Source organism: Aythya ferina (genome assembly GCF_964211825.1).
Source record: "Aythya ferina genome assembly, chromosome: 1".
Lineage (NCBI taxonomy): Eukaryota > Metazoa > Chordata > Aves > Anseriformes > Anatidae > Aythya > Aythya ferina.
The window spans coordinates 134,076,733-134,090,366 of NC_140296.1; the positions used below are offsets into that span (position 1 = coordinate 134,076,733).

Consider the following 13,634-nt stretch of genomic DNA (forward strand, 5'->3'; position numbering starts at 1 on the left):
TCTTTTATGCCTTCACAAGGGACAGATTTTGTCATGTTTTCCTACCAAGAAGTGTGCAACTTTTTGAACACATGGTACACACTGAGAGGTGGACCAATGTGCTTCTTACTGAATTCTTTGGTTGCAGAAGGTATCTCTCAGAAAAATCCATACCTGTCGTCTTTCTCATTCATTCCTTATTTATCTCTGCCCTCAAGGAATTACCAGATAAATTACATTTATCGTCTAAAGCAACAAACATATTTGTGCAGCAGTGGTTTAGAGGTACTTGTGGGTCATAAAGTACTACTCTTTCAGTTAATCTATGCATCCTAATTAACTTCTTTCAAAAAAGCACACACGCTATTTGCCAGAGTAAATGGTTTTGCTGCATAATGTGGTAATATTAACCCAGCAACAGAGGATTTGGCCCATATCAGCATTTATTTCCTTTAAAAGGGAGTGACTGAAAAGAGCCTGTGGATTCACCGGACTGCTATTACCATAGCTCACTAATGCTAATTACTGTGGAATTTCCTGTTTGAGGAAATCCAACTGTGAGTTCATAAACATGTGTGAAAGCAAATGGAGAGGAAAAACAAAATTCAGACAGCTCTTCAGTCACTTAAATCTTGCTTTCGAATCACAGCTTTCTTCCTTTATTCTGTTCTGTTCTGCAGCAATGCAAGCTACATGAAGGAGGGAAGTATTAAAGAAACAAAACCAGAAAACAAGCGGTTCTTTTTTACTGACATGTATATTATTTTTACTCTAAGTGGTATAACAGGAATTTCTTCTTGTGTTTTAAATTATGTTTTTGCTTTATTACCCATACTGTAGTACTTCACTGCCATTTTAGAAATTACAGATTCATTCAAAGAACACTGCTGAATACTGAATTTGTGTATTTATGTTGCATTCATTGTGGTAACTTACAATATACATCATAAATAACCCTAATAATAAGGAACACAGTAACCCATATTAAGTAATTTTTGTGTTAGAAGGCTCTCATTTGCAACTTTTTTAAAGCAAAGTGTAACAATAGTGAATTACATTCCTTAAGTGAAACTGTATATAAATTACAGATTTGTAGATGACAAATAACATATTTTGTTCTTGTTCATATAAAATGAAAGGATAGGATATACACACATTTGAGAGTCAGATTGGGTACACTCACCCGTATCATATTCTCTTATTATGAAGAAAAAAGACTGCATAACTTAATAAGCTTAGCCTGGTAAGCATTAGCCTGGTAAACATGCCACAGCATTACTTGAAAACATGATTTTGCTGTTTTTGTTGATCTTTTCTCCAGTTCCCATAAAGTCAGCTGCCCTCAGTGCTGAAACGTATCTTAGAGACCCATGATGTAAACCTGTTGCATTTTGAGATTAAAAAACAGGCCATCTTTTACAAAGTAAAAACACATAGCCTGATATTACTACACTATTTTATCAGTCAAAATTGCTTTCTGTGTTGAAACTGTAGTCTATACTTAATACTTAGCTTTCAATCCTAGCTACGATCCTGGAATATTGATCATCTACCAATGCAGTTAAAACACCACCAGTGGTATACACCTTATGTGGGCATTCAGCCAACATAAGATGATGAGCAGCTGAGACCAAAGTCTTCCAGTGACAATTCTACAGTCACAGAATCACAGAATTTTCTAGGTTGGAAGAGACCTCAAGGTCATCGAGTCCAACCTCTGACCTAACGCTAACAGCCCTCCACTAAACCATATCCCTAAGCTCTACATCTAAACGTCTTTTGAAGACTTCCAGGGATGGTGACTCCACCACTTCCCTGGGCAGCCTGTTCCAGTGCCTCACAACCCTTTCTGTAAAGAAGTTCTTCCTAACATCTAACCTAAAACTCCCCTGGCTCACCTTAAGCCCATTCCCCCTCGTCCTGTCACCAGGCACGTGGGAGAACAGGCCAAACCCCACCTCGCTACAGCCTCCCTTGAGGTACCTAAAAAGAGCGATAAGGTCACCCCTGAGCCTCCTCTTCTCCAGGCTGAACAAGCCCAGCTCCCTCAGCCGCTCCTCGTAGGACTTGTTCTCCAGGCCCCTCACCAGCTTCGTCGCCCTTCTCTGCACCCGCTCAAGCACCTCGATGTCCTTCTTGTAGCGAGGGGCCCAAAACTGAACACAGTACTCGAGGTGCGGCCTCACCAGAGCTGAGTACAGGGGGACGATCACCTCCCTAGCCCTGCTGGTCACACTGTTCCTGATACAAGCCAGGATGCCGTTGGCCTTCTTGGCCACCTGAGCACACTGCTGGCTCATATTCAGCCGACTATCCACCATCACTCCCAGGTCCTTCTCTGCCTGGCAGCTCTCCAACCATTCCTCTCCCAGCCTGTAGCTCTGCTTGGGGTTATTGCGCCCCAGGTGCAGGACCCGGCACTTGGCCTTGTTGAACTTCATGCAGTTGACCTCAGCCCATCGGTGCAGCCTATCCAGATCCTCCTGCAGAGCTTTCCTACCCTCAAGCAGATCGACACACGCACCTAACTTGGTGTCATCTGCGAACTTACTGAGGGTGCACTCGATGCCCTCGTCCAGATCATCGATGAAGATATTAAAGAGGACCGGCCCCAGCACCGAGCCCTGGGGGACGCCAGTAGTGACTGGCCTCCAACTGGACTTGGCTCCATTCACCACGACTCTTTGGGCCCGGCTATCCAGCCAGTTTCTAACCCAACGAAGTGTGCGCCAGTCCAAGCCAAGAGCAGCCAGTTTCTTGAGGAGAATGCTGTGGGAGACGGTGTCAAAAGCCTTGCTGAAGTCAAGGTAGACCACATCCACAGCCTTTCCCTCATCCACCCAGCGCGTCACTCTGTCATAGAAGGAGATCAGGTTCGTCAGGCATGACCTGCCTTTCATAAAGCCATGCTGACTGGGCCTGATCGCCTGCTTCCCCTGCAAGTGCTGCATGATGACTCTCAGGAGGATCTGCTCCATGAGCTTTCCTGGCACTGAGGTCAAACTGACAGGCCTGTAGTTCCCCGGGTCTGCCCTCCGGCCCTTCTTGTAGATGGGCGTCACGTTTGCTAGCCGCCAGTCGATTGGGACCTCCCCCGATAGCCAGGACTGTTGATAAATGATGGATAGTGGCTTGGCCAGCTCCTCTGCCAGTTCCCTCAGTACCCTTGGGTAGATCCCATCCGGCCCCATCGACTCGTGCACATCTAAGTGCCGTAGCAGGTCACCAACCAGTTCTTCATGGATAATGAGGGCCACATCCTGCTCCCCATCCCCTTCCACCAGCTCAGGGTACTGAGTATCCAGAGAACATCCGGTATTGCCGCTAAAGACTGAGGCAAAGAAGGCATTGAGCACCTCTGCCTTTTCCTCATCTCTTGTAACTAAGTTTCCCCCTGCATCCAGTAAAGGATGGAGATTCTCCTTAGTCCTCCTTTTTGTGTTGATGTATTTATAGAAACGTTTTTTGTTATCTTTAACGGCAGTAGCCAGATTGATCTCCAGATGAGCTTTGGCCTTCCTAATTTTGTCCCTGCACAGCCTTGCTACTTCTTTAAAGTCCTCCTTAGTGGCTTGCCCACTTTTCCAAAGCTTATAAACCCTCTTTTTCCTCCTAAGATCAAGCCACAATTCTCTGTTGAGCCAGGCCGGTCTTCTTCCCCGCCAGCTCGTCTTTGGGCACGTGGGGACAGACCGTTCCTGCGCCATTAAGACTTCCCTCTTGAAGAGTGCCCAGCCTTCCTGGACCCCTCTGCCCTTCAGAACCACCTCCCAAGGGACTCCACCAACCAGTGTCCTGAGCAGCTCAAAGTCAGCCCTCCGAAAGTCCAATACAGCGGTTTTACTGGTCCCCTTCCTGGCCTCGCCAAGAATAGTGAACTCCACCATTGCGTGGTCACTCTGCCCAAGACAGCTCCCGACGATCACGTCCTCCACCAGTCCTTCTCTGTTTGTGAAGAGAAGGTCTATCGGGGCACCACCCCTGGTAGGTTCACTAACCAGCTGCGTCAGGAAGCTATCTTCCACGCTCTCCAGAAACCTCCTAGACTGCTTTCTCAGGGCTGTGTTGTGCTTCCAGGATATGTCAGGGAAGTTGAAGTCCCCCACGAGTACAAGCGCTGAAGATTTTGCAACCTCTGTCAGCTGCCTGTAGAATTCCTCATCTGTCTCCTCATCCTGGTTCGGCGGTCTATAGCAGACCCCAACCAGGACACTAGCCTTGTTGTCCCTGCCGATCCTAACCCAAAGGGACTCGACCTTGTCATTCCCAACCTCGAGTTCTACAACCTCGAAAGACTCTCTAATATAGAGAGCCACACCACCACCCCTTCTATGCTGCCTGTCCCTTCTATAGAGCTTATAGCCAGGCATTGCAGCACTCCAGTCATGAGACTGGTCCCACCACGTCTCCGTGATGGCAACCAAGTCGTAGCCTGCCTGCCGCACGATGGCTTCCAGCTCCTCCTGTTTGTTACCCATGCTGCGTGCGTTGGTGTAGATGCACTTCAGCTGGGCCATTGCCTTATCCTCCGGCCTTGCCATTGTTCCCCCTGGCACAGCCCCAACAATCCTAGCCTCAGCCCCATCCCCCTTCCTACCTAGTTTAAAGCCCTCTCAATGAGCCCTGCCAGTTCCTGGCCCAGGATCCTTTTTCCCCTAAAAGATAGGGACCCGTCTGCGGCCATCAGGCCAGGTGCTGAGTAAAGTGCCCCATGATCAAAAAACCCAAGATTTCTGCGTTGGCACCAGTCCCGGAGCCACGTGTTTAACAGGTGGGCTTTCCGTGTCCTCTCTGAACCCCTCCCTGCCACCATAGGGATGGACGAAAACACCACCTGCACTCCCGCTCCATCCACTAACCGACCCAGTCCCCTAAAGTCCCTTTTGATAGCCTTCAGGCTTCTCTCTTTGATGTTATCACTGCCCGCCTGGACTATCAAAAGGGGGTAATAGAGGGGCATACCAGGTTAGAAAGCTTCCTGGCAACGTCCCTGACCCTGGCCCCAGGGAGACAGCAGACTTCCCTACGGGTAGGGTCAGGCCGACAAATAGGGCCCTCTGTTCCCCTAAGAATCGAGTCACCAACAACAATAACCCTCCTGTCTTTCTTGATGGAGGCAGTCCTGAGGCGCGGAGTTGACCTCCTCGCCCCAGGCATCCTCCTGGGAACATTTGCTACCTCTTCCTCACACACCGGCCTCTCAATCTCTAGGGCCTCAAACCTGTTGCGTAAGGGCACCTGGGAAGGTGGGGCCGGAAGGGGAGGGCATCGCCTGCGATGTCGAGCAGGGACCTGTTTCCATTCCTCCTCAGCTCCCAGATCCCCTCCCTCTGCCCGACGGGGACAGGGCAGGGGGTCCGCCCCCATTTGAGGAGTCTCACCTCGGCACCTCCCCTTGAGGCCCTGCAGGGAGTTACTCCAGAAGTCTATCTCCCGCTCACACTCCCTGATGGCCCTCAACCTCTCCACCTCCTCCTTGAGCTCCGCCACCATGCGGACCAGATCATCCACCTGCTCGCACCTCACGCACACAGTTTCTCTGCCTCCCGCCGATGGCAGCAACAGGCTCAGACACTCCTTGCATCCGGTGACCTGAACTGCGGCATTTTTTAACGGGTAGTCGGTCTGCGTGTGTACCGACTTTCTGGAGAGCGCGCCGTGCCTGGTGGCGACCATTATCGCCTAGTTACGGCTGTTGTTAACGAGGTGTTGTTTGTGTGTAGGGGGAGCGCTCTGCCCTTCCTGCGCGCCCTGCCTGCGCGAACTGCCGCGCCACTCCCTTCTGACGCGCCACGCCCTGTTTGCCCGCCCTGTTCGCCGCGCTCCCTAGGGGCAGCTTCTGAACGCCTGGGGAGGGGGCGCTGCTGGCTCCGCCTTCGCCTCGTCAGCCTCCCTCACGAGGGCTGCCGGGTCCTGGCAGCTCCCTCAAGTAGGCTCGATGCCGGAAAAAATTAGCCCTGCCTGGCCCGATCCCCCGCTCCGCTGCAGAACGCGTCTGCCCCGGAGCCGATCGCCTCGGCAAGTGGCGATCCAGTCCTTGCAGTTATCGCTGCCCTAATTTGAACTTTGCTGTGCAGGAGATCTCAGTGAGTCGAAGTTCCCACTCTTCAAAATTTCTAGATAACCTCTTCTCTACAAATTGAGCTTAGGGTGATAGACAGGTTTCCATCTAAAGTTCTTTCTAACCAACCTGTTTATTGAAACATGCAGAAAGACACAGAAGGGCTAAGGTACAATCAAGGAGAGTTTCATGCCCAGTGAAGGATATAGAAGTACAGTAGACCAACCAAAAATTTGGACTTGCCTTCCTCTCTTCCCATTGGTACTACTGCTCTGAGGAATTAAATGCCACTCCCAGGAATGACCTCACCATAGTCATTACCATCTGGAAGAAGGCAGTTGGAGACTCATATAAATTGGTAGCTAATTAAGAAGGTGGCAAAGTCCACAGAAAGAGATCTCTTTTAGACCAGACTAACATAAGCAAAATAGCTCTCATCTATAGGACAACCTCTCACCCATGAACTTCACTTCTACATCTCATTTTGAGATGGCAGTTGTCTGCAATTGCACAAGCAAAATGATTTTGTTTTAAAATAATAAGGTTTATTCTAAATCCATTGAGTAAAAGTGTTAATAAAGAGAAAACTGGAAGCAGTGTTCTTAGCTGTTCTTTTGTGGTAGCAGACACAATGTTAAAATAGGAAAAATACAAGTATAAAACAATGCATTTGAAACATACAAAGCAATGTCAGAGCATTCAGGTTGCATGCATAAAATTGTTAGAAATGGCTCAATCTTCAAAATAGGATTAAATAAAAAAAATAGGATTCATTAAAAGAATAGAGGTAAGCAAACAGCACTGGGTGCACTGGGAGTCTCCGCTCCACCAGGACGCACACCAGTTACATCAAGTAGCTGATTTTTATGCTCCTAGACTAATACATATTCATTACTACTTCTAAAAAAAAAACAGGTTATTATAATTAGCTTCCAGGGTCCAGTCCCTCCTACTGGAGCATGCACATCAGTCTCCGGTGGTCCCTCTGGGGGTCTCTAGGGGTCTTTCATGCTGAAGGCTCGTAGTCTTCCTCTCCAAGTTTTTTTCTCCTCCTTCCCCTTTGTACTCCTTTGGCACCATATCAAGTTTATAGAACATTCCCTGCAGGTCTTGTCTCCTAGCCGTCCTTCAGCTTCTTTTTTCTTCTTCTTAATCTCTTGGCCACCTGGCCAGATATCAGAGGCTTGCATAGTATCCCATAACAGTCACTAGTTGTTATCAGTTGTTCTGAAACCCCCAGACATCAAAGACTTCATACAAACACAAATAGCTTTCTTATTGACACTTCACGAGTAATTAAAACATTCTTCACCAGCCATTCACAGGGACAGTCAGACCTATAGCAGTGTTAAATTAATCTCAAAGAAGACAGAAAAAAGGCTGTAACTGTTAGAAATAGAAGTCTGGAATAACAAAAGCAAACAGGTTCATAAATTTGAGGAGTATTTTCTGAAGACTTGATAAATTGACTAGAATGAGGGGGAGACTGGGACACACTGCATCTGTGGTTCAAGAATTAAATTGCCAGTGCAGGGCCCAGAGGCAGACAGGACTGTTCTTTGTGGACACGAATTGTTAAAACATTCCTAACAAAATCATGAAGGCATGATTGTAAGTAAATCTGGGAACTAGGCAATCTGAATGCACAGTTTTTCAGAAGAAACCTTTGAGGCAGGCTTTGAAGTAAAATAAATAAATTAATAAATACATACATACATACATACATAAATAAATTGGCTTTTTCAGCCTGAGGAGTAAGTCCAAAATCAATCATAGGCCTGCTGTGCTTTAATTTCAGGTCAGACCTAGTAGCAACAACAGCTCAGGAAAGACTCTGAAAAGTCCAGAGACTTCAGGGGGGATTTGGTGAGAAAATGAAGTGATCCAAGCAACTACAGGCTCTTTTAACTGATCTCATTAGTACACAAAGCTTTAAAACAAATGCTGAATGAAAATCTAATTAAAGATGTGGAGGTAAATGCAAAACTAGTTAAAATGCAGCAGAGCTTCACCAAGAATAGAATATACCATACTAAGCCAGCATCTTTCTCTGATAAATCATTTTTTCAAACAATGAAAATACGGTAGATAAAATCTGTCTGGACTTTAATAAAACATTTGAGAGGATGCCATGCGAGAAAATATTAAGATGGAGAGATGTGGATGAATGTAAGGCATGAAAAGTAAGGATAATAGCATGTGCTGAAAGGGAAACTCTGGATGGAAGGCGGTTACTAATGCAGTTCCATAGGGACTGATCTCAGAACTAATCTTAGGTAAACTTTTATTGGTGACCTTGGCACAGAAAACATGAGTGTGCTAATGAAATTTGCTGATGACATCAAGCTAAGACCTGCTGTTACAAAAGAAAAGGACTGGAATACCTCATGGAAGGAATTGTATGAGTCTGTTGACTGGAGAAAGAAATGACATGCAATTTAATGGAAGAAATACAAAGTCATGCACTTAGCAAAAATACTTATTAATTCTAATAAAGTAAGGAGGAGGCTTCTCCACACAGACAGAAGACAGAAAAGAAACTGCATCAGTCAGAGGCAGAAGGGAATCCACAGCGAGCTGCTTTTTGTTTGGAAAAGGTGGCACAAGCAACATGCTAGAGCCATACAAGCAGTCGTTCTGGTCAGAGCTGGCATTCCCATCTCTGACAGCAGCCAGCAGCAGTAGTCAGAGAAAAGGGGAATCCAGCAGTATTTTCCTGGATCTGTGGAAGCAGCCGGCAGTTAGTGACTCAGTGATGTCTTTGTGCCTTTTTTCATGCCCCCTTTTTTTTTTTTCCCTCCTTCCAGTGATTTAGCTTACTTCTTACTCCCCCCCCCGCCTCTTGTTGGCAATGACTGTTTCCCAGCATCAGTCTGAGGGAGTAGTTAGAAAATGGCATAATCCAGGTGAAAGTGTGGGACAGATCAACCTAGAGCATTTAATTAGGATGCCGATGGTACTTTGTACCCTATCCTACCTGTTTTGGGACTACATCCACTTGGGTAGCCTAGAGGAGTTACTGGTGTCATACACTTTGGAAAAAAAGCTATGTGAAAATGATGAATGTCGGTCTTTCGTATACAAACTGGAAAATTCCTCTGGGCAGATGTCTCCTGTTTGTTCTCCAGACAGATGGAGCAGTGCCACTGCACACTCGCAGAGCCCCTCGGCACATGCGGGCCTTGCAGCAAGGGGCTGCATTTTTGACTTTTCCTCCGCAGATCGCTGGAGCGACTCACACAGGTCCGATCCCCCCTGAGCTCTACGTCAATATGTTCACTGCTCCCTGCTGCACTCAGATGGTGCTGCTCAAACACTTGATAACCGATTCCCCCCCAGTAGTAAAGAGGCAGTAAAATGTGATTATTTTCCATATCTTCCTTCTGCATATGGTTTTATTTTCCTCCTCCCCTCTGGAAATCCAACTAACTCGGATACCGACTACTCTGATACTCGGTTACCCCCAGACCCACGAGCATGCAGGAGGGACGCTGAGGGACCCTGGGGTCACAGCAAGCCCAGCCTCAGCTCCTGCTGCCTCCAGCAACCCTCAGCAGGAACAGAAACCGAAAGGCCCCGGGGCTTTGCCATGCCCCTCGCAGCCCCAAGCCGAGCCCGAGGGGCAACCCCTATCTTTCTCTCTCCCCTCCTTACCCTCCCTTCTCTCCCTTCCCTCCCTTCCCCTCTGTCTCAGTCTCGGTCTCTTTCGATGGCGGACGCCCCCGCGCTTCCTCCCGGCGGCCGGAGGCGCCCTGCCCTCGGCCTTCGCCCCTCCTCCGGCCGCCCACAGGTGAGGCCGGCCCCGAGGCCTGCTGCTGGCCGGCAGGAGGACCTGCGGCGCCCGCCCGTCGTGCCCCCGCCAGGTATGTCAGAGCCGCCGGGCCCCGCCGGCCGCCGCCACCTGGGGGCAGCGGGAGGGAGCGGCCCCCGTCCGGCCCCTGCCCCTGGGGCCCCAGAGGTTGCCTGCCGAAGAAGGGAGGGAGAAAGCGGCTTGGGCTGCCCAGGGCGGAGGGAAGGAGGATGGATAGGGTTCGCTTTCCAGCCAGCCTCTGCGGTGGTGCTGGCCTTTGGGCGAGAGGTGCCCCGTCGGAAGGTGCAGCGACCCGCTGGTCGGGCTGGGGTTCTCTGCCAGCCTTTCTTCCTTGTGTGTGTATGCTAGGGAGGCAGCCTTGCTGTTCCCCTGTGCAGTGTTTGGTGTGCCCCGCGAGGACACACAAGAGGTTTTTGTGCGGGGCAAGATGACTGTTTGGAAGCTAAAGAAGCTTTTAGCTTCCAGTATGACCAACTGGGAGCATGAATGTGCTCGTTCTGTGGGATGCGTCCATTTCTACAATATCCCACAACAATAGGATTCAAAGTTCATAATGATGGATGGGGTCAACAGTCGCAGGCTTTATATGAGGCTGTTGGCTTACAGCTGTGCTTGCTCCTCAGTCACAGAACTGAGCCTTGTAGCTGTTTACACAGGGTTATGACTCAGCCCAGGAGGATTTTCTATGTTCATGCAATGTCATTTTTCCGGTTCAATGGTGGGTGGGTGAATTTGTGCTCTTGTGGTCATGCCCCCTGACTTCATGGAAGGACCAAAAGCTTCTGTGTGGAAGAGCTGTTGGAGAATTGGAGCTCATGTTTGGGTATAAGATCTCGCAATACACAGGGTAAGCAGGGGTAAAGATTACAGTAAACGTTGTGTGGTTGTCTGGACATGACAAACTGAGGGTGTAGAAATTTAACACTGTAACTAGAAGCCATAAAATCTCATAAAGAATGTCTTTAGCTATATACTCATATATTGTTCTTTTAGGGCTTCTTTCCTCCTCTTTGTTACCAGTCCTTTGAAAAATGAATTCCTCTTCATTGCTACTATAATATGTATTTATTATTAGTTTAATTTTTCAGCACTCTTTTTGTATATGTTGCATCTGGCTTTTCTGTGAAACGTGAAGGGGGCTGAATTCATGTTGCACATGAATATTTCATTCTGACCTTTCCAGATGTCTGAGCAATGATCCTGTGACCTTGTTATTGCACAGCAAGTTTTCCAGGTAGGAGGCAGAGCAGGGTTTTGTTGATACAGGTTTAACCTCAGGTGGGCCATGGTAGCCCAGGAGAGTGTTCTGGAACTGATGCTGTGGGTGAGTTGCCACCAGCATTCCTGCAATTCCTTCCTTCCTGCCCCCCTTGGAAACACACCCTGGTAGAAGTTGTCCACGAAGAGGCTGAAAATCTCCAACAGTGGCAAAAGAGTTTAAGCCCTTCTTTACGTGCTTGCACTGCAACTAAACAGCTCATCTCAATCTGAGAAAGAAGCCCATTTCCAAGGAGATACCTTTCCCCTTCCCACAAATGTGACCAGGTGCACAGACAGGAGTCCCCTGTTCTCTGTGTTGTAATGATGGCCTTGCTGGGATGTTGGCAGTTTTTCTTTTTTAACACAGATGAGCTTTTTGCCTGTTACTCAGTCCCTGCGCTGAATGATCACTAAACTGCTTTTTGTCTGGTCTTTCCCCTTTGCAAGTCCAGCCTAGGTGGCTGGGTACAGGAGTGAAGGCTCCTTCTGGAGCAGCAGCCAGGGCCTTTGAAGGTAAGGGCCTCACTACTTTTGAGGAGTGACCTCTGCTTTTGTGAGGTGTTCTGGGATCTATGTGTGATTTTGCTGCATGCTTGTTATTGACAAGCATGCCATATATGTTGTCTAAAACAGCATGCCATTTTAGCCTCAAATTTAGCAGTTTGCTGAAGAGGGTTTTGAATGCATCTAAGAAAGGCTACAATGATTCTGTGACAAAATAACTTTTAAAATAAAGTTGCTTTTACACAAATTAGTTGCTGTTTCGATGGCTTCAGACAAAAATATGCAGTCATACTAAGTGGAACTAAGTGTATTATGTGAAATGAAGGTGACTTCCTTGTGTTGGTTTCTTCATTGTTAGAGCAGGAATTCAAAAAGTAAATAACCATGGTGAGATGTAAACTGGATTTTTAAAGGTATTCTGGTTTGAATAGATGCTTAATAGTAGTACAGCTGGGGAAATGCATAAACAATATTTTTGTACTTATTAAATTTTAAGCTTTACTGTAAGAATATGGATAGAGCCATGAAATCATTCTTTAACTCAGCTGAATGAGTGTTCTGTATGTTCATGTGGGTATCAGCTTTAAATTAATGCTTTTTTTTCTTTTTTTTTAAAGGGAAATTGTTCAGAGTCAAAACTGACCTTGGTGTAAAGTGTTTGTGTGTAGAATAGCTGTAGGTGTTTATGCTGTGCTGACTGGATTGGTTTAAGTTTGAAATTCAGCTATAATTGAACAGTCATTATTTAATACTCATTGAAATTAGAAATCCAATTTTATTTAAAATTGATTTTTGATTAGAATTACCAATGCTTCATATTTTTGTGGCATTTAACAGACCATTATAACTCTAAGATAAGGATTGTTGCCCTCCAGACCATACAAGTGATTGTCCAAAATGTTGCTATGGCTACAGATGTAGCTCTGAGAGGTGGAAATGAAGGAGTCTAGGTGGCCTGCTGCTCACTATGTTCAAAGTTGGGGTTTCAGATTTGTTGCCAGCCTCCACACTTTTCAAGAAGGGCAAGAAAGAAGACCCTAGCAGTTACAGGCCTGTCAGTCTCATGTCAGTGCCTGGTAAAATTATGAAGAAGATTGTCCTTGAAGTTATTGAACCTAGGGGACAATGCAGTCATTGGTCCTAGCCAGCATGGGTTCATGAGGGGTAGGTCCTGTTTAACAAATTTGATTTCCTTTTATCATAAGATCACCCATCTAGTCGACCAAGGGAAACCAGCTGATGTGATCTTTTTGGACTTCAGCAAAGCTTTTGACACAGTTTCCCATAGGATCCTACTAGACAAAATATCCAGCATACAGCTAAACAAAAACATCATATGATGGGTGAGCAATTGGCTGACGGGCAGGGCTCAAAGGGTTGTGGTTAATGGGGCCACATCAGGATGGTAGATGGTCACCAGTGGGGTCCCCCAACGCTCCATTTTAGGGCCAGTCCTCTTCATAGAATCATAGAATATCCTGAGTTGGAAGGGACCCTTAAGGATCATCAAGTCCAACTCTTGACACCGCACAGGTCTACCCAAAAGCTCAGACCAAAGCACACTCCCTTCCCCAAAAAATGTTCTTTAAATTAATTTTCTCCTTCTCTTCCCCCCCCTGCACCCCAACCCCTTTCTTGCCAATAGTCAGAAGGTCACTGAGTTCATGCTGTGTTTTAAATTTACACTGTTGCTGGATGATCAGAGCAGATGTTGGTACTATGCTGCTTTCATAAATTTAATTTTATTTCATTTCAATGTTTTTATAAACAATTTGGATGTAGTACTAGAAGATGTTTTGAGCAAATTTGCTGATAACACTAAACTTGGAGGAGTTGTGGACTCAGATGAGGGTGGAAAGGCCTTGCAGAGAGATCTGGGCAATTACCCGCTGCATGATGTTTAACAAGAGCAAGTGCCGGGTCCTGCTCCTGGGACTGGGCAACCCTGGCTATATGTACAGACTGGGTGATGGGACGCTGGACAGCAGCCCTGCAGAGAGGGATCTGGGGGTTGTGGTT

General features: G+C 47.1%; 1 protein-coding gene across 14 annotated transcripts in view; it reads left to right on the top strand.

Moving 5' to 3' along the window:
• The window catches only part of LOC311429702 (rho GTPase-activating protein 8-like), a 144,127-nt gene that overhangs the window by 6,762 nt on the left and 123,731 nt on the right, over positions 1 to 13,634 (top strand). For 2 of the 14 annotated variants that reach the window (XR_014688356.1, XM_084505849.1), the window contains exon 1: positions 9,686 to 9,903. The exons of 4 other annotated variants lie outside the window; for them this stretch is intronic. Coding sequence is in view for 5 of the 10 variants with exons in the window: in XM_084505849.1 (XP_084361975.1) it covers positions 9,750 to 9,903 (154 nt within the window). In the remaining 5 variants the exon portion in view is untranslated. Of the gene's footprint in view, positions 1 to 9,676; positions 9,904 to 10,546; positions 10,699 to 13,634 lie in introns of those variants that run through there. 8 more of the 14 variants (XM_084505847.1, XM_084505850.1, XM_084505848.1 and 5 more) reach the window with 8 other exon arrangements.